A 22,139-nucleotide genomic window follows, 5' to 3' on the forward strand; every position below is an offset into this window, starting at 1 on the left:
CAAGACTTGTTCTTTGTCCTCAAAGACTGTTTTTTATAAATGTTAATTATGTCAGGTCTGTTTCTCCCTGAAGTTCTATCAGTTTTTACTTCATTTGTTTTGCAGCTCTGTTGTTAGGAGTTGAATATTTAGGATTGTTTTCCTCTTGACAAGTTGAACTCTTCATTGTTATAAAATGACCCTTTTTAACTTTGGTAATATTATCCTTTGTTGTGAAATCTACTTTGTCTGATATTAATATAACCACTCTGGCTAACTGTCTTTCTCATTCCTTTTTTTATGTTACTAATTCAAATTTAATATTATACAACTTTTAATGTAACTCTTATTTTACATTTGTATCTCCTTTTAATTGAAAATCTTAATTTCTAACAACATAAACATAATTACTTATCTTTCATATATGATAAGATATAGAAGATAGATTCAATATGATACCAATATTACCACTGACAGGTAGGTTAATGAATGACGTTTAAGAGATCTCTCTGTTATTTGTTCTAAGAACACACATCCCTAGGAATGTAGAGTCAGATACTGTGTTCTGTTCCCTTGAAATTAATTCTCTTTCTTTTTTAGTAGTTTCTCAGGTTTTATTTTTAAGGATTCCTTCTTAAGTTTAATTTTACTTTTGAAATGTAAAAGTTTTTATGTTTCCAAAGTCAGAACTTATATAAAGTATATTTGGAGAAATATCACATCCATTCCCAATCCTATAGCCTTTTTACTCCTATATTTAAAAGTTTTGGTTTTATTTTTCATTATTTTTAAAAATATAAGCAAATATACATACATATAGAAATAAAAATATATTTGTGTTTCCCACCTGATTCTTACACAAAGTGTAGTCTTCTGCAACTTCCTGTTTTTCACTTAATAATGTCTCCTGAAAAATCGCTTCATATCAATTAGCAAATATTTACCTTACTCTTTTTGATAACTGAATAGAATTCTAACATAAAGATTTAGTATATTTTGTTCAGTCAGAGCCCTACTGATGGACATTAGCATTGTTATTACCCATGTAATGAACTTTCTTTTAAATAGTAGTATAATTTTCCATTATTTTACTTTTAACCTAATTTTATCTTTATATTTAAAGTGAGTTTTTAGTAGGTAGCATGTAATTTTCATTTTTGTTCTATCTGAAAAATCTTTTTTAATTGACATGTTTAGACCAATTTACATCTGTTTAATATGAGATTTTTGCTTTTTGTATCAACTGATCTTGTCTTCTGCTATATCTAATTTGAAAAAATTTTTATTTTTTTATATTACCCTTTAGTCCTGTTATTCTAATCTTCTGTTACTCCCACTCAGCATGTTTTTCTTCTCAGACCTGTGTTTTTCACCTCTAGAATTCAAATTTTTAATGTCGTCTCTGTCTCTATCAAACATGAAATGTAGTTGTAATAACTTTTTAATGTCCTTATCTACTAATTCTGTCATCTGTGTCATTACTGGTCCTGTTGCTCTTTGATTTTTCTTTTTTACTGTTGGTCATATTTTCTTGATTCTTTGTGTTTCTGTATCTTTTCTGTTGAATGCTAGACATTGTGAAGTTGCTGGATATTTTCATATGTATTCCCATGAATATACTTAGGGGCTCAGTTAAGTTACCAGAGAACAGTTTGATTTTATGTGGTTTGCTTTTAAGCTTTGTTAGATGGAACAAGAATTGGCTTTTTGTCTAGGGCTTGTATTTTCCTACTGTTGAGGCAGCACCCATGAATTACCTGGTTTTGTGTGGTCTATTAGACTTCTTGCTAGCAGTTTACAGGCTTCAGGAATTGTTCCCTTTGCTCTTTTCAAATGGTTCTTTCCCAGGCCTCAGGTAGCTTCTGCACATGGGTATGCTTATCAGCACTCCGCTGAAGACTCCCAGTGGGCTCTTGTAGCTCTCCAGAGGGTTCTTTCCCTGTGTGCAGCTTTCTTGCCCCCAGTGCTCTGCCCTGGGAACTCTACTCACTTTGGCCTGTCTCGACTGACAGTTCTTCCTCTTCTTTCCAGAGAAACTAGGTAGCTGTAAGCTGGTACACTTGGAGGGCTCACCTTGTTCATTCCCCACTCAGAGATGGCTATCCTGTGCTCCTGATTTTGTCCTCTTTTTAAAAAAGTTTTTTCACATGGGAGGGTAAATCCATTTCCTGTTACTCCATCATGGCTCTGTGTAGAAGTTAACTTTTAATTTAAAACAAATATAAGGAAAAGATTCACATCACCCAGTATTATAAACTAGTTTGGACTAAATGTATTTTCCTTTGTAATTTCTTTTAAAAATGTATTAATTTCAAATGCTTTATATGTGATATGTAAACATACAAAATAATTCAGTATACTATGGTTATTTTCAGTATTTTCGGCTGAGCTATGGTTTATGATATGAAATTGTTTGATTTTTGCCAGTTAGAAGAGTAGTTGTATCCTATGTATTAGAAATATAATATTTCATAATATATGTAGCAATAAAATAATCTGTATAATATTTATTGTTTTTCACAAAACTCAATTTTTAAATTCTTGCATTTAAAAATTAAATATTTCTGGTGATTTTTATAGACTCAGACTTCTGGCTTGTAAGTATTGCTTTGGTCTGGGTGTTATTACAGAAGTCTTCGTATACTGAACTGCATTTTTCTCAGTTTTTTTATACTTCATAATATTATAGTAAGTTTCTATAAGATTTCTCATAATTAATGTTTACATGAGATAAATTTGGTTACTAGAAGGAGAGTAATACAATATATTTGGGTGTCATGGGAATGTAAAAGACGCTAAACTTTATAAACTGAGGAAACTAGAAGTTGAGTCTTGGCCCACTTCTTACAAATTTTGGGTTACCTTGTCAGCTTTATTTTGTTACTTTCTCACATAACCTTTTTGAGCCTTACTTTCTTTAAAATGGCATGATGGTACTCTTTGATACTCTTCTCAAAGGCAGTTTTGAGAATTAGGTACATTTTTGTGAAAATACATAGTAAACTGCAAATGCTATTGATATATAAACATCAGGTATTGTTCTGAGGTTTAGCCTGAGAAGTGTAAGTTTCACACAGTATGTACAGTGGGAAAGTTTGACTGTACCTAAGCCTTACATTAATAACCAGAATAATTATCTTGGCCTGTGCTTTTTTTGGTTAGTTTCAGAAGTTTTTTAAATTTGGTTTTTGATACCAAATTTAATATGAGTCATATTATCATTTCTTTCTGTACTTGGCAGCACGCCATTTGTACTTTATCACATATATGATCTGTGGGTTGTGGAGAGAAATAAGGATGTTGCTCAATAGCCCACATCTTTCAACAAAGAATACTTTCCAGCAGCACTCATGAGTTTCTCTTAGGCATTAAGAAATACAGACCCTTAGATGTTAAACTAAATTCACGAACTAAGTAATATTTAATGAGCAAATTTGAGAAGCAGGTCATTAAGTCAGATTCTATGATCTCTGTAAATACCCATGACTGTTTCCCCATGCGGTAGGTTAGATGCCTTGGTTTTATGGTCTAAAACATTTTCAACACAATGATGCACATGATGCAGGAGCTGTTACTGAGAATCAGAATAAAAGTCTACAGAGCTTTGTGAGGCTTGCCCTCCATATATGAATCAGATTTTAAGTGGAAACCACAGTTGTTTCCTTGTTTCTCATTCATGCTTTAGCAGAGAATGTGACTCCATAGATCTCACTTGGCTTTGTAGTTTCTCCTTTAAGGTTCACAGTGCTTTCTTTTCCTTTTTAGAAGCCACAGCAGTTTTACTATATTGTACCTTGTTAGATATTCAGTGGAGGATGTGTATGCTAAATATTCTTTATCCTATAAGTAAATAAATGCATACATACATTTGGGGTAGATAACATAACTGCAGGAATGTGGAAAGCAGTTTTAACCCTTTGAATATCTTAATTTTTATTTAAAGATGTTTTATATTGCTAAATCTGAATATTGTATTTTAATTTCCTTTTATTTTTCCTTAGCATCAAGGCATGCCATGGGTTGCCTCTCATAAATGGACAAAGCTGTGACCCTTACGCGACAGTTTCTCTAGTGGGCCCTTCTAGGTAATGTTTATTGACTCATATGATTTTTAAGTTTTAAAGTTTGATAAAAGAATTACAAAATTAAGGACCTAAGAGCAAATGCTAAACAGGTATTTATGGCACAAAGTAATGCTTTGAGAGAAGAATCTTTAGTGAGTTCTATTGTATACTTGTAAACAACCAAGTCCTGTTTTTATAGGAAGAACACAGGTGTCATTTCAGATCTGCCAGCCTATAGGGCTCTGGGGAACAACATCAGTTTTATATACTTAAGGTGTACTTTAAAACATAAACCTCACCTTCTTTATTCATCATCACCCTTCCTACTGGCAGATGTCTTAAGTTTTATGCAGGTAGCATCCTGTTTTGATAAATGCTAGCTCAGAAAAAAACAGCTTCTATGTTGTTGTTTATAAAGCAACGCAGGACCAGAAATGCCTTTGCTATTCATGGCTTCTGTGCTCTGCAGAGAGAATTCCCAGCTGTAAACAAACTGCTGAAGTACCAGAACGTGGTGAGGTGCACCGTGTCATGGACTTAAATTACTTGGGATAGTTTATGGAAAAACTGATAGCATTTTGTATTATTTTGTATTTTACAAATTCACTTAGGTTTTTTTCAGAGCTTGACTAGTCTGAAATTTGTCTACAACTGGAAGGTTTAGAATCAGGAAACAAAGAGCACAGTATTCCTTTTACACAAACACAATGTTCACACACAGACATACACCCGTTCTCCCCATCCTCAAGATCTTGTAGATACTCTTATTTTTTAGAAAATCACCATGAGTTACTTTGAAAGGGGCGTGGGAGGGGGTGGTGGGGGAGGGGTGTGTGTGTGTGTGTGTGTGTGTGTGTGTAATATATCTGCCACTGTTCCTGCTTGTTGGGTGCTCAAACAATAAATAGTATGCTATTATTATTATAGACGGTTTTAAATTTGAAAGGAGATAAATACCCAATCCTGTAACATTTGTGCTATCAGGGGAATTTAGTTTTGTGTGTTAAAAATATATAACCTAGGAGAGATGTTTTTGTTTTTTTGTGTTTGCTTATCATCTATAAATGACAGGCAAATTCATAAGTGTAATTGTTTAGTAACATGCAGATAGAAACTATTTGGCATATGAATTTTTATAAAAAGTCACTATTGATTTTGATATTGTAATATAATTGTATGAGATTTTAGCATTGAGGGAGACTGGGGAAAGGCTGTGTGGGGCTTCCCTGTACATTTCTTTGTAACCTCTGCATCTATAATAATTTCAAAATTAAAAGTTTTTTATGAAGCCACCTTGTAGCTGAAACCCAAGAAGTAAACTGAGCTAAGAATGCTTTTCGTGTTCCTCAGGTATTTTTCCACATAGGTAAAAATACTCTGAATCTCACTGTCTTCCTTCTACCATTTATTCTAAGTTGCTTATATAATAGACTCTGTTACTAAAACCCCCTAACATAAGTTTGGCAGTCAATCTGGTATATCCATAGAGAGAAGAATACAGTCTTGCTATATATCAGATATACAAAACTTGTGGATTCTCTGATTTGATTTTAAGAGACACCTCATTCCCCCACCCTCAAGTAATATTTACAACTGCAGTCTTCCATGAGTCATCTTAACATTAAACAGAGGTCAGGCTCCTTGGTTGGAAATAGCATGTTTTATAATTGTGTACTGTTAAGTTCTACAAGGTAAAACTCTACCACATTGGAACAGGAATGACCAAAAGAAGACAAAAGTAAAGAAGAAAACAAGCAACCCGCAGTTTAATGAAATCTTTTATTTTGAGGTAACTTTCTGTTTTACATAAATATTAACAATGAATATTTAATACTCAATGCTGATTAACTTGTTTTTTTCAACTTGTGGCCATAGTAATCATTTTACCAACTAATGCAACTAAGCGTTTCTCTCCTGAATGCAGTAGAGCCATGGTACAATGCAGTGGAGGCTCAATATATGAACAAATGAAGGCAGAGCTTTGATTGATTTTTGGATGGGGAGGTCTAGGGGCACACTCACTTCCAAGTCGTCCTCCATATCACACCCATCCCCATACCCCACTTCATCCAGCCACCCCACGTGACAGATAGTGGCCACAGGACTCTTCTGCAGACTACTCTTTGAATACCTCTAGTGAAGTAAGTATGATATCACTTGGTAGGTCTGAGTTCTAGTCCCAGTTGACCCAGTTGACTTTGAACAAATCACTAAATGTGAGACTCAAATTTCTTATCTTGTGAAAGGATAATTTTGAAAGAGAAAATAGTAGCAGCCCCATCTAACTGATGGAGTTTTTATGACGCCCAAATGTGAGAATGCTTTGAGACTGTAAAATACACTCTGTGGACACTTGCTTATTTTCACAGAGCTCTTCAGCTGCCTGGAAGCTGCCCCAAATACCGGGCTTTGGAGTCCTCTGCTGTGGAACATTTAAATTTGTATAAAAAAATCCTTTTTCATATTATTTGAAAACTACAGAAAAAAGAAAAATAATTCAGCCTCTATTCTAAAAGATTGTGTTCTGGCTGTAGAACATGTTGCAGTTGAGGTTAACATGTAGGGTAGGTTTGGGAAAAAACAACACAAACACAAACTATTTTATGCTTTTCCTTCTGTGTGCATGTTTTTCTTGATATTTCCAAATGGAGAGAGTGAAGGCACATCTAACTATGCCTGAATACTGTACTTTAATAAAGGAACACATTGAAGAAAATGCCAAAACTGAAATACGAAGAATTGTGTGGATGGAGGCAAGAGAGAAGGAGAAACAAAAGAAAATATACCAATATGAGACTTTTCCATTCCCTGGCTAAGGACTTAGTTCTGTGGTTCTACATTTATTAGGCTGTTACAGCTGGCCTGGAGAAAACAAGGAAAGGCCATTACAGTAAGCATACGGTTCTTTGAAAGTCAAGACCTATCCTGCTAACTGTATACAAACATACCATTTAGGCCTTGAGACATTCATTCAGAATGCATTTTGTTGACCTGATTATAACGATAAGGTTCAATGTCTGTTCTCTAGTAGAGCAAGAGACATAAAACACACACACACATATACACACAGTAGTAAAATGCAATAGATAACTGGGAGACCAAATGAGCTCTGTTCCAGCTGAGTTAGTCAAGTCAGAGGAAAGAGAGCATTACAGAAAAGGGACATTTTGAGATAGAGCAGAAAGTTCTATAGTTCTGTTGAACAGCAAGCAGGAATTTGACTGGAAGGTTTGTGTAAGGGAATAATGGGAATTAAGCTTAAAAAGATAGAGTAGGACCACCTAATGAAAGGTGTACCTGCCTGAGGTGCTTAAGTACTAGCCTTTGAAATTTTTTGAGCCTGGAAGCTATAAGGGTAATGCAGTGTTTTTGTGAAGAATTAACTGTGATCTGTGGGCCAAATGGCTGAGAGAAAAAGAATAGAGATCAAAAGACTGTTGTAGTTTAGCTTTTTAAAGAGGGTTGGGGATGAGGGGAATGGATCTGAGCTAAGAGAGTGATATGGAAATAGAGAAGAAGGGACAGATGAGAAAGAAATGGCAAGATAATTTGTTATAGGAGAAAAGACAAAGGGAGGAGTCAGATGTCTTCATGATTTCATATCTGGAGAAATAGAAAAGTTAAGAGAAGGAAAATAGAAGTGGTTCATTTTGGGACGTAATAGGCTCGAGGTCTGACATGTAAAATTCTCTGATAGGCAGTTATGATTGAAACTTAAGGTGGATGATGGTTGCAAATAAAGACTCAGGATCAGCAAGGGAGTAGAGATACACGGTGAAGGAGAAAAGTGAAGACGGTCAGTGCTGGAACGCGTTAGGTATTCAGCTTTGAGTGTGTCTCTTCATTTCTCATTTCAGCTTCCTCATTTTTGAGATGAGGATAATAAATCTAGCTCTGCCTGCCTCAGAGCAGTGATCTGATGAACAAAGGAGATATTGGATACAACAGCACTTTGTAAACTATGCAACACTTGCAGCTCTTAGAACACAATAAAAAATAAAGCCTTAGAGAAAACCCATACTTACAAGTTCTGTGGAAGAGGTCCCATATGGAGAAGCAAAGAGAGCAGAATGTTACCATGATAGTGCCTGGGCAAACTCAAAGAAAAGAATGTTTCTGGGCAAGGAGGTATAGTTGTATGATTACTTGTTCAGATAGAGGGGTCAGTGAAGGTGAGAACTAAGAATTCATCATCAGACTTGGTGATTAAGAGTGGGGTTTTAGGCGGGTGACCTGTGAGGAAGCCAGATTATGAAGAATTACTGTAGTGAGTGGGTGGTGAGGAAGTGGAGGCTGTAAGGATAGGTTACAGTTTTGAGATACTTGTCTGTGAAAGGAAAGAGATAGAAGGACCATACTTTAAAGGGAGAATTTTTCTTAGACTTAAGTGAACAAGCTGGTAAGGAAATCTGTAATTAAAAGAGATCAAATGCAAAACAGTCTTGTACTGGCATAAGAACAGACACATAGATCAGTGGAACAGAATAGAGCCCAGAAATAAATCCATGTCTCTGTGGTCAATTAATATTCGACAAAAGGGGCAGAAGCATAAAATGGAGTAGAAATAGCCTCTTCAACAAATGGTGTTGGTACATCTGGACAGCAACATGCAAAAAAATGAAACTTGACCGCTAACTAACACCATACACAAAAATAAACTCAAGATGGTTAAGTGTAAGTTGTGATACCATGTAAGTCCTAGAGGAGAACATAGGCAGGAAAATTTCAGGTATTCCATGCAGCAATATTTTCACTGATACGTCCCCCAGAGCAAGGGATATAAAGGAAAGAATAAACAAATGGGACTACATCAAGTTAAAAAGCTTCTGCACGACTAAAGAAAACATCAACAAAATGAAAAGGGAAACAACCATATGGGGAAATATGTTTGCCAGTAGTACTTAGGACAAGGGTTTGATCTCCAAAATATATAAAGAACTCATACAACTCCACTCCAGTAAGTCAAACAACCCAATTAAAAATGGGCAAAGGACCTGAACAGACACTGCTCCAGGGAGGACATACACCGGGCCCATAGACATATGAAAGGATGCTCAGCATCACTAGCCATCAGAGAGATGCAAATTAAAACTACAGTGAAATGCCACTTCACACTGGTCAGAATGGCCATCATAAATCAACAAACAAGTGCTGATGAGGTCGTGGAGAAAATGGAACCCCAGTACACTGTTAGTGGGAATGCCAACTGGTGCAGCCACTGTGGAAAACAATATTAAATTTCCTCAAAAAACTAAAAAGTGAACTTGCCTTTTGACCTGGCAATTCCACTGCTGGAATTATATCCTAAGAATCTTGAAACACCAAGTCAAAAGAACCTATGCACCCTATGTTCATAGCAGCATCGTTTACAATAGCCAAGTGCTGAAAACAGCCTAAGTGCCTATCAAGTAAATGAGTGGATCAAAAAACTGTGGTATGTTTACTTGACAACTCATCAAGTAGAAAGGCATTTATGGGAGTAGACTGACTTCAGGTGGACTGTAGCTGAGGAAGTACCTGCCAATGGTCTTGATATGTTCAGTAAAAATGTGAGAAGGGAGTGTAAGGGTGGCATTAGTATCTTGAGGAACACGGGACAGAGAAGCTTCAGTGAAATAGAACACTTTTTACTCTTTAAGTCACCAAGAGGTTACAGATGAGCCAGAGAACCTAATGTTGCTTTATATGAAGTTGATAAGGAAGGGTTATGGAGGCAAGGTTGCTTTTGACATTTTTATACCACCTTATTCTTTAAGAACTTTTTTTTAAACATTTCATTTATTTTTTAGAGGGAGGGGAGGGAGGGAGAAAGAGAAACATCAGTGTGTGGTTGCCTCTTGTGCACCTCATACTGGGCACCTGGCCTGCAACCCAGACATGTGCCCTGACTGCGAATCGAACCGGCGATCCCTTGGTTCTCAGACAGGCACCAAGACCAGAGAGTGGTTTTCAATCCACTGAGCCATACCAGCCAGGGCTAAACACTTTTTTATCTATTGATTTGAGAGAGAGAGAGAAACATCAATTTGTTTTTTGACTTATCCATGCATTCATGGGTTGCTTTTTGTATGTGCCCTGACCCTGCAGCCTTGGCATATCGGGTCAGTGCTCTAACCAACTGAGCTACTCACCCAAAGCCTACGTGATCTTATTCTTAACCTCCCTGCTACTTCCATGGCTTTTTTTGTCTTTAGCTTTTGGGTAAAAAATATTACCTAGGCTTTTCCCCTGTTGTATAATAAACAAAATCGAACTTATTAGGAATGATAGTATTTTTTTTGTAAGTTCATGTAGGAAAAAGAATTTAGAAAATTTTTTTACTAGAGTATTTTTTTTACAGGTAACCAGATCCAGTAGTTACACCAGAAAGTCCCAGTTCCAGGTAGAAGAGGAAGACATTGAAAAGCTAGAAATTAGGTATGTGTCTTGGGATTTTTACATGATTGCTTTTTTCTGTGCAAAAAGAAAATCCTAAATGTAATTGGAAAAGGTGAACCAAGCTTAATAGGATTCTCTTTAGCAAGTTGGTTGATGAAGCTTCCATCTAATTTGCATCTAATTTAAATCAAATTATCTTTACAAAATCTGATTCTTTCCAGAAATAGTCAAAATGTATTTATTTTATAAAGAGATTAATTTTTACCTATTTTATTATATTTTTAATTTTTTCCAAATTTAATTGCTCCTTAAATTTCTGAATCATAGCATAATGGATGCAAAATAAATAAATATATATATATATAAAAAAGTAACTACATATTAGCCTATTTAGAAATAATTTTTTTATTCTTCTTAACATATCTGCTGTCTAACAGAAATTTCAGTGAGGTAAGAAGTCTTATAAGATAATTCAATAGGTGCATGTGTTTGAAGTTTGCAATTTCCTAAATCTTAAATATCTATGCTGTTGGGAAGGGGAGTTTCTGTAAATGCATGTATAGGTGTGGTGTTAACAGTGTGTTCATCTAAAGGGTGTGTTAATCACGTTTGGAATGACCAGGTAATGTATTTTTCTAAATTACCTATCTTTACATATTAATTGATTCTAATTGAGAAAGAAACTATAGTCTTGTGTTGGTTTCTTTGATCAAATTCAACAAAGTAACTCTGTAGCCCTTATTGTTACAGGTTAAAATAAAACCTAGACCTTGAAACTAAATTCCTTAAGTGTTTTGTTTTAGACTATTTAAAATGGTTACTTTTTGTGCTTATAAATAAAAGCTACTGCAGTATTTTGCTCTCTTAGTTTAGTGAGGCATATGACAATGCTAACATCCTTTAAGCATGTAAAATTAATGCTATAAGACAAATCAAAGTAATTTCAAGCTATTTGGTGGTGTGTGCTCTCTTAAATATTGTTTGCAAAAAATTAAAGCCAGTTTTAAATTTTCAGGATTGACTTGTGGAACAACGGAAACCTGGTCCAAGATATTTTCCTAGGCGAGATTAAGGTTCCTGTGAACGTGTTAAGGAATGATACTCCTCATCAAGCTTGGTAAGAAGACAAACATTCTAGTGAACTCTCTTTAATATACTGTACATGCAAATAAATGTTTTCTGTAAGCATATTTTACATTAGTAATGGAGTAAGCCAAAAGTCATTAGCGTTAATTGATTTGGTCGTTAATTTACTGTTGCAGAAATATAAGTACATTGATAGTTTTATGACTTGGCCACTGATACTGAGATAAAAGAACTAAATTGGGAATATTTTTCTGTTCAAAAACTAACTCCTATCTCAAAGAGGAAAATGGAAAACATTTAAAACATTACATAGGAGTAGCCCATGTAAGAAGATGCTTGGTCACAAATCAACATCTGTAGTTCAGAAGCTTCATTAACGGTCATGAAAACTGGATGTTTATGAGGTCTAACCAGTGGTCTTCCTTCACCACACCCGCCTGAAATTCTCTACAGATGGCCTGATGTTATTTTCTAAATGTCTTGAGTCTAGGTGTTGTTGAGCTCATTCAATTAATACACTTTTCAGGGGCTCTGGTGGCTTGAGAATGGTCACAAGATTAATTCTACCTTTTAGGATTCTAAGAGTGACATTAAACTGATGTTTAATTAAAATTAATGTGTGGATATTAAATTGATGTTAGTTTTCATAGCAGAATTGATGTGCAGCTACTGTTTCTTCTGTCTACAGCACTTAACAAATCGTGCTAAACTTGGGTTTCAACAGAGTGTAAAAAACATGCTTTTCTCATTTGCCAAACTTTTAAGACGTAATTTTTAGAACTCAGTTTCAGTTGCCTGGAAGAAGAGTTTGAAACTAAGCATTTAGATGTTTCTTACCATGGGCACCAATATCATTTGTCTTTGAAAGAGCTTGTCTGTCCTGATTGGCCATCAGACATTCATTCTTCACTTTGGACTCTGTTGTCCTCAAGCAATTATCCCTTGAAAACTAATTTTTAGACTCTCAAAATTTTAATTTTCTTTTTATCTGTTACTAATGCAGATCTAAAACTTATTGGTCTCTATGGTGGCATTTTGTATGTTTCTAAAATGCATCCACAGAACGGAGGGGGGGGGATTAAACTTAGTTACTATGAAAAATTGACAAACATTTGTCACCTTCCCTCCCCACGTCTTCTTATACCTTCCATAAAGCACCACGTATTTTAAAATGAAAAATTTTTAACTCAGTTTATTAAGTCTTTAAAATTATATGTGAGACTACTTGGTACAAAAATAAAGAGTAAGTTGGTGTGCCTCCCAGAGTCCCTCAAAGCAAATTTGCAATGTACTTTAAGTACGACTATCTCCAGTCAGGCCATTTAAATTTGTCAAAACTGTGTCCAGCTACCTTGGCAGGATGATAAAACACTAACAAACAAATTAATTTTATTCCTGTAGATTTCCTTTGCCAATAGTATTTTAAAATATTCAAAGATAACTTACCAAAAGTGTAAGTTACCACAAAGTTTAAGTATACAAAAGTTGTGTAGTGCTAACATTTATCTAGCATGAAATAGAAACAGCTGCTAATTTATTCATATTCCCATAGATGTAAGGAAATTAAGAAAAATTAAAAATGCCGTTTCTTTTAAGTCAAAATTATTAAACTCTTAGTGTCCTTTGTCAATTGTAGAGCTATAGCATCCCCTTGTGGGATGGATGGTAACTGCAAGAACACTTGGGAAAAGCTTTCTTTACCAAGATTTCAGGCATTTTCTTTCTAACCTTGATATTAATGAAGATGTAGAATAATGATCAGTAATCTTTTAAAACCTTCAGTTTGATTTTTCACATAATTTCTACTATTTGTCTGTTAGTCCTTTTCAGAAAACTGATTTTTGATGGTTGCAATTTAATTTTATTCTGAAATCAAACATGATTCAATCATTTCCCATTCCTTTCTTGGCTCTTCAATTCCTTAGTAATTATATTTGTTCTTTATTCTGAAAATTCTGTGAAATGTGAGGATTAGCTTGTTAGTGTTGATATTAGCTGATTTTTACTTGAATCTCTGTAAATAATAGAATTTTATTTGACTTTTTGAATAAGTAATATACTTAATGGTTCACAGTTCAAAAGGTAAAAGTATGTCACCTGCCTCTGTGCCCCAGGTAATCGGTTTCCTTCTTCTGAGGCAGCCACTGTTTTGAGTTTTGAAAATATTATGTACAGGCAAATATATATGTATCCCTTCCCTTTCTTTACACAAATGGACATATACTGTATACTGCTCTGTACCTTGTTTTTTCCACTTAGCAATTTAGTAGAACCTCAGTAAATATTTGTCTTTCTATCTTTGGTTAAGGGTATGGACTCTGGAACCAAATGTGTGACCTTGGACCAGTTATTCCACCTGTTTGCCTTGCTTTCTTTGGCTATAAAATGAGAGCAATACAAGTAGTATTTGCCTCCCAAAGTTGTTAAAGGATGAAATGAGTTTGCATGAAGGAAGGTGCAAGTGCTGTGACCATGGTTATAACTCATGTTCTCGTTGTTACAGTGATTGCTGCTGTGTCATGACCATTATTCCACATCAATACATAAAGAATTTCTGCATCCTTTTTTTTGCACCAGTATTCCATTGTTTGAAATGTTATAAATAAAAAGAATCTTAGATAATCTAATTCAATCACATTTCACCAGTTACTTCAATGTCAGAGAACTTAATGTGTGTAAAGCCCTTTTGTAACTATACAGATTGGTACAATAATTCACCTCCCCCAAAGGATTCAAACTGTAAAAATGTAAATTAAGAAAATAAGTATAAATATTTTTTCATGTTATAACTTTTAATTTTGAAAGTAAGATTCAAATAGTAAATAAAATAAATGGTTGGGGTTTTTTTCAACATAAAGTACTTATACATATTTAAAACTAGGTTAATATTTTATTTGAGATGAGTTGGTTTCCTACTTTGCCAGTTTTAGCACCTAATCTTTAATTTATTTTTAGTAAAAATCTATTGATAATGGTTATCTTTATGGAACAAGAAATAACATTCAAGTATTAGTAGAGTTTCCTTTAAACAGTTATTTTCCAGCTTATATAGTATTATGAACCGATAATTGTAGTTTTAGCCTGCCTACCTTAATTTCAGTTAATATATAGACCTTGTGGTTAAAAATTTTCAAATGCTAATATTTAATTCTCTTAAGGGGCTGTCAAACTGCTGACTCTTAAGAGCACAGGATTACTTTTATGCCTCTCTAATTGTGAATGAAAAATATATTTGCCGAGTTAATTACACTTTCAGTTAAAATTTATCTTTATTTCCTGTTTCTTACTCTTTCAAACTGGAACACTTTATTCAAAAACTGAAGAAAATATATTTGAGATTCTTCTTCTTTTGCATCCCTGGACCTTAGGCATGCCACATACCCTTTATTTAACAAATCCGGAGGGTTTCTTTCTCTTTAGTTCTGATTTATACAAGATCCCGTAATTTATAAGAGATCCTTCAGGGGATTAAAATTGAGTCTCTTGTAACAGTGTTTTAAAATAATAATTCACACTTACATTGATAATATAAATAACTGCATTTATCTATAGTTATTTATATATTTAAGTTGTAACAGTTAGATGTATATAAATGTTATATAAATAACATTTACATAGTGTTTACTGTGTACCAGGCACTATTCTAAATGCTTTACTTATGTAACCTCTTTGGAGTTGTTGTAAGGATTAAATCAGTTAGACACTATTATTACCTGTTATTTAACAGATTAAGAAAACAAGTACAGAAAGACTGAGCAGTTTGCTTAGGTACACAACTGGCATTTGAAACAAACTCTCTGACTCCAAAGCCTGTGCTCTTAACCAATGTACTATAATAAATTTGTACTTTGGCATACATATTTTTAAATATGTTTAAAACTCAAAAATATTCTGTTTTAAGCTGTCAGCAAAGATTTGAGTGCCCCGTGCTTATAAAATATCATTTAAAAGAAAATTGAAATGGTCTCTACTCGTTGGAAAAAAATGATTTTTTTCAAGGGAATGGGTGGAACAATGACATATATTGAAAACAATTTTTCGAGTAGACATGAATGAGATATTTTGTCCATAGGAATTCTTTACCCTGCCAAAGAAAAACCCCCCAGGAGACAAGCCTATAAAGGGTAGCAGGAATGAGCCCTTCTGAAGTTCCTAAAGCATCCTAAATAGTGTTTGCATAAAAGTTAATAACCAGCAAAACACTCTCCTAATCCTGCACAGAACATGCCAGTTAGTACTGTAGACCTGTTTTGGGTATTTTGTAGTTTTATAAGCATAACAGTGGCTTAAGGCATAATCCCTTCTCCAGTAATTTGGAGATAAGGGAATTAAAGTTGCCCTCTGAGTAAGATTTCTATACAACAAACCAAAACAGAGTCTGAAATCTGACCCAAGTATGGGGACCCTGTTTAAGATCTGTATGCTCAGTCTCAGGGAGGCAGAAAGAACCAGGTTGTAACTAATACAAATAATTTTATTCTACCATATATGGAAAACACTAGTTAAAATAGAAGGGGAATGTTAGAATAAAAAAGCACGCCAAAGAGGCAGACATAGGTGGGTACTGCCTATTTGACAACTGCAGAAAAAGGGGATTCCTGCTCTAGGGGCATTACTGTTTTCCTTTGCGAAACTATTGTCTTAGCGGAGAGATTCCTAAGGCTCCTTAAGTCTTTGTGTGATACCTCTTTACTCACCACAGTACCTTATGATAATTTGGCTTTTCAAATAGCTTATCAGTAGGTAAAAGTGTGTAAATGAAACAAACTTTTAAAATAGCATTAATAAATTAAAAAACATATTAGTTGAAGGGAAGGATAGAGATGAAATACCGTGAGAAATCATAATTGTTGACGCTGAGTAATGAGTGCATGGGCGGTGGTGAGAGTGTTCCTTTTCAATATCACTCTTCTCCCTACTTTTGTGAGTGAACATTTCCATAATAAAATGTTTTGGTCACAAAAAAGTGCAGGTATTTTTGTCACTTGCCTGTTGTATTTCTCTTCATAAATTTACTAATTGGCCCCCTTACTTTAAATATATCAGTCTCTGCTCAGTCATTGCAATTCAGGTTCACTTTTAGATGCTGGTAAAACCAGGCATCTGAATTCGCAAGGCTACAGAACATACACTTGATTGGGGGAAATGCCCGAAGTAATGCCCTTTTCCTGATGATGGGTGGTCAGTCAGCTACACTTCCCTTAGAGGTACTTCCGAGCTTCTTAAAGGTACTTCTGAGTTACCTTTGCTAACAGACGTATTTGCAGTTATTTCCTTAGGAAATCTTTAAATCATTACTTCTCATATCAGAGAGTAGAAGTTCTGAAAGTTGGTCTTCTGAGACAGGAATTCCTCTTTTGTGGGTAGTAATATAATTTCAGTATAATTGCTTCTCCCTCTACTGCCATCCCCTCATCTTTTAAATTTTGCTTGGTCAATTCTCTAGTTTCTTTTGTCTTTAATCCTGTCTTTCTCAAAGCTAATAATATTCTACCAAATCCTCCCTCTCTCTCTCTTTCAACAAGTTAGTCTGTTAGGGAGACCCTAAGTGATAAGCCTCAGAAATAAACATCAAAACTACTGACTTTCCTTTATAGAAAGCATTCCAGATAATAAATAATAAGAAAAGATAGAATTATAAAATTATCATTTTGCAACCTGTGAAGATGAATGATGCTAGGCAGTGATCATCAATGATGCTATGTCACAAAAAGAGAAACAATGAGATATTAGTGCCCCTTAGTACTAGGAACTACACATCACTATCAATGAAATGTTCTTGGTAGAATATCAAATCTGAGTCTAACCAAGACTCTAGTTCTAACTCCTAATATACAGAAATACAGAGGGGACAAAATAACATGTTAAGTGATAATCATGGAGACAAAGGTAGAGTTCATACAATCGCAAATGTAGAAAATTCTATTAAGACAACTACCTGATTTCGTAGGGGTCAAGGGAATGTAGATTAAAACTACTTGGCCATAAAAAAGAAGCAAGTTATACCCTTTTCAACAGTATGAATGGACCTGGAGAACGTTATGCTAAGTGAAATAAGCCAGTGAGAGAAAGACAAATATATGATTTCATTCATATGTGGAATCTAATGAACAAACTGAACAAACAAGCAAAATAGAGACAAACTCATTAATAGAGATCAGGATGACAGCAAAGGAGATGGGGAGGGTAAAGGATGGAGGGATTGAGCAAAAAAGAAAAAAAGACTCATGGACATGGACAACAGTGTGGTAATAGTGGGGAGGAGGGAGGTATAAGGGGACTATATTGTAATGGAAAAAAATACAATAAAAGCAAACAAAAAATAAAAATAAAGAAACTTAAGCTATCAACCAATTATAGTTCATGGATCTTGGATTTGAGTAAAGTGTAGAAAACTGTTTATGATAAGTTTGGGAGAATTTGAATATTGACTGGTAATAATGATTTTAAAAAGTTTTTTTATATATATATAGTTATATAGACTGAAGTATTTATAGATGAAATTATAAAACACCTGGAAATTGCTTTAAAATAATGCATTAGTGGGATGAGAGGAGTGAGTAGAAGTATGACTGAGACAAGAATAGTTTTGAGGTAACTATTGAAGTTAGGTGATGGGTATATGGAGGTTCAATATTCTACTCTCTCTACTTTTTGTATGTATTTTTAAATTTCTATGATAAAAAGTCTTAAGTAAGTATTAGATTTTGGGTTTTGGTCCTACAAGTGTCTTTTGATTTCTAAACATTTCTCTTTACATGGATGTTTAAAGATGTCTTGTTTTATTTTTTTTTTTTTGCCTTTTCTTCAACATTTTCAGTAGTTACAGTTACTCCTTTAATAGTATAAAAATCTATTTTTAAACATTCAATTGCTAACTTTTTAAAAGAGAAATTCAAATTTTTACATATAGGATTTACTTTACAACAACATCGCTTATGCCTTCTTGTGTAGGATGTATTAACTGTTTGTATCAAATGTATCTTTCTTAAATTTAGTTGGTAAAAAAAATTATTTTTGATAATACTGGATTTTAAATGTTTTTTATTTTTTTCTAAACCAGCAAGCTAATCAATCTCTTATACAATGCCTTTGAGATCTTAATTTTTGTAGTATCTATACCTTTCTTTTGCTGGATAAAAATCTATTTATAGTTTTTAGGTTAATATACAACCAATATTAAACCTCTGAAGATTAAAAGTCTGCTACTTATGAAGTGCCCTTATCTTAAATATTAAGTTGACTTTTGGGTTTAGTTTTTTATAGCTCAGCTGTTTATTTACCTCACTGGCTTGGATGCTCATTACCATCACATGGAATTGACTGTATTTTTACTTTAGGTACTTGCTACAACCAAGAGACAATGGAAACAAGTCATCTAAAACTGATGATCTGGGGTCTCTTCGATTAAATATATGTTATACAGAAGACTATGTGCTTCCTTCAGAGTACTATGGTCCTTTGAAAACTTTGCTGCTAAAATCACCAGATGTTCAGGTACCTTAAAAATCTTAATTATAATTTAATATGAAAAGGCCAGAGTAATTCAGTAAATGATGAGGAGGAGATTTCAGAGTGTCAAGTTTTATTAAAACAACAAAAAAATAATATATACAGGGGTAGGCACAAGTAGGTTTACAGTTGTGAATATGCAAAAGAGCATATTCTTGTATTACCAATTTATTAATTATTACAAACCTGCTTTATTAATTGCTGTAATCCTACTTTTTCCTACCTCTATATACACGTATGTATATTTAATTCTCTTGAACTGTGATTCCAATTACAGTCTGTGATTCCAATTACAGCCCCTGATTTCACTATGTGCTCTTGTAGTTAATGAACAAATTTGAATTACTTTTACAACATGGTGATTGAACATTTAGTTAATGTTTCCTTGATTTTGTGCTTGTTTTCTATCTTTTTATTTTCCAGCCAATATCTGCCTCAGCTGCTTACATTTTGGGTGAAATATGTCGAGATAAAAATGATGCTGTTTTGCCCCTTGTACGACTATTGCTGCACCATGATAAGCTTGTTCCTTTCGCCACTGCTGTGGCTGAATTAGACTTGAAGGATACACAGTAAGAGTTACATTAAATGTTAATTATGTGTTGTTGTATTTGGACCTTAATTTGTCACACTATTTTTGTAATCCTAGTTCTTTTGTATTGACCATCTTTACTGTATCATAGTCTAAAAAGAACTGATTAGCATATAATAAAGGCAGTCCTTTTAAGTTAGCAAACAGTACCCACCAACAGTAAACTGAACAACTAAAGACGGATTTTCTTTTTACTTGATGTCAAAATTTCCAATTACTAGTCTTTGCCTCTTATTATAATGATTCGCAAGTTACAAATAAAATACCAAGTCAGAAGTTCCTTTTTTCTTGACTATATGTATCACCCTTATGTGCACAGGTGTGACATTATAAAAATAATTGGGTGGTTTCCCATACCTGTCGTAGTCTTACCTGTTGTTTTATATACACACACGCGCGCCCCACATTTGTAGTTCGTAAGTATGGTTTGCTTTTTTAAAAAATGTATTTTCCTATATTTTTCAATAAGTAGTTTTTGTAAGTTTGAAAATTCAAATGGCAGCAAACTTTTAAATGGTTGGTAAAAATTACTAAAGTTGTCTATATGACCAAGTCAGGTATCTCATATTTCTGATTTGAGGACCTCTGTTTACTACACTTGTTTTCACCTTATTTCTACTTGTATTTCAGAGATGCAAACACAATTTTTAGAGGAAATTCTTTGGCTACCCGATGTCTGGATGAGATGATGAAAATAGTGGGAGGGCACTATCTGAAAGTAACATTAAAGCCTATTCTTGATGAGGTATGGAATGAATATATGTATTCATAATAATAGTTTATGTGGACTTACTATAGCATCTCTTTCATTTAGTATTCTATTGATGAGAATGATATATCCATTCATGTATTATTGAAAGAATAAGACTGAGCACTTTAGAAGTAAAATAGATTATTTATTCTTTCATCAATGGATATTTACTCAAAGGACATGTGTGGTATAATATACATAATTATTTCTTTATTACCGGGTTTCTGTTTTAGCTAGAATTTCAAATACATGAGAATTTTTTATATAGTTCTTTGGGAACCTCCCTTTTCTATTTGCATACATTCAAATAGTGAGACTTTTAGTTCCATACAACTGACTAGATTTGATAGTTTGATAATGATAAGGTTTTGGTGGTGATAGGTTTTTACAGATAATGGTTTTAGAAATTAAAAACATCTCTGTTGTAATATACATAGAATTTTGATGTGCATATGTCAATAACTGACCCATTTTAATTTTGCAGAGTAGCAAGGTCAAGGCTTTGTTTAGAAACATTTCATAAAATTAAGAGTTGCTATCTTTGATTGTCAGTACTTGGAATTATTCTAATTATTTGCATCTCCGATAAGTAAATGAACTTGCTATAGCTGTCTTTCCAGATCTGCCTGTTTATATTATCTATGGATGGGAGTTTTAAACTTTGTTACAAGTTTTTATAATTAATTTGTATTATCATAAAAATAATATTTTCATTTTGCCAAATATTTTAAAAGAGTATTCAATGAAAAATTAATCTATTTTCCAGATATGCGAATCCTCAAAATCCTGTGAAATTGATCCTATTAAATTGAAAGAGGGAGATAATGTAGAAAATAATAAGGTAAGTCTTTGTTATCTTCATAACTGCATTAAAATTGGCCTTAAAAGTAAACCTGTGTCCCACTTACATTGTAGTAATGCTATATGGAGGGAAGCAGTGCTTTTTATTTTTTACATAATGCCCATACCATCAGTAGCACAGACTATTGTTACCTTTTCATTGGCTTTCACTTCATTTTTGTTCTTGATCTTCTCTTTTTCGCTCTAGTAACAGTGGTGGAGTAAGGCTGTTATCTGGTTGCAGCCCCATTCTGGTCAGTCCTTTAGGTTCAAACTGATCAGGCTAAATTAAGTAGCATAATGCCTTGGTCAACCGGTATTTAAAGTTGTCTCTGGGAAAAGACTGTTGTGTTAGTCCCAGGTTTTCCTTGAGGTAGACAACAATGCCACAATGCTATATGCCTGCATATCTGAGTTATTTTCCTAATTTACCTTAGGATTGTTTTACTTTCTTGCTTCTTGTGCATTTTATTCGATACATTCACCTCATATCTAGCTATTCTAAATCTGATATATTAAATTAGGTCAAGATGTAAATTGTCCCTTAGCTGAATGAATTTAGAGAAGGGAAGCAGAACTTTAGAAACCAGATAGTGACTGCCTAATAGAGCTCTTTTTCATTGCTGGTTTTTTTTTCCATGAAGGCTATTCAGGATGTGTAAAAATCAAAAACTTAGTGTTTGTTTACCTTTTTAAATCCTACAGGAAAATCTACGCTACTATGTAGACAAGTTATTCAATACAATTATAAAATCAAGTATGAGCTGCCCCACTGTTATGTGTGATATCTTTTATTCTCTGAGGCAAATGGCTACTCAAAGATTTCCTAGTAAGTGCCTTATATTATTACTAAAACATGCCATTTCTTTTTTAATATTTTATTTTTTTTGTAGATTTACTATGTATTTGGTTTATGTGAAATGTGTATGGCTTATAG

General features: G+C 33.9%; 1 protein-coding gene across 1 annotated transcript in view; it reads left to right on the forward strand.

Moving 5' to 3' along the window:
• RASA2 (RAS p21 protein activator 2) overlaps positions 1–22,139 on the forward strand; it is a 110,745-nt gene that overhangs the window by 61,333 nt on the left and 27,273 nt on the right. The window contains exons 6-14 of the mRNA XM_054595596.1: positions 3,981–4,064; positions 5,760–5,832; positions 10,384–10,460; positions 11,437–11,538; positions 18,848–19,004; positions 19,443–19,591; positions 20,242–20,356; positions 21,129–21,203; positions 21,908–22,031. Coding sequence (XP_054451571.1) covers positions 3,981–4,064; positions 5,760–5,832; positions 10,384–10,460; positions 11,437–11,538; positions 18,848–19,004; positions 19,443–19,591; positions 20,242–20,356; positions 21,129–21,203; positions 21,908–22,031 — 956 coding nt within the window. The remainder of the gene's footprint in view (positions 1–3,980; positions 4,065–5,759; positions 5,833–10,383; positions 10,461–11,436; positions 11,539–18,847; positions 19,005–19,442; positions 19,592–20,241; positions 20,357–21,128; positions 21,204–21,907; positions 22,032–22,139) is intronic.

The sequence above is a fragment of the Pteronotus mesoamericanus genome, unplaced genomic scaffold (genome assembly GCF_021234165.1).
Source record: "Pteronotus mesoamericanus isolate MK-2021 breed Mesoamerican mustached bat unplaced genomic scaffold, CSHL_Meso_final scaffold_54, whole genome shotgun sequence".
NCBI lineage: Eukaryota > Metazoa > Chordata > Mammalia > Chiroptera > Mormoopidae > Pteronotus > Pteronotus mesoamericanus.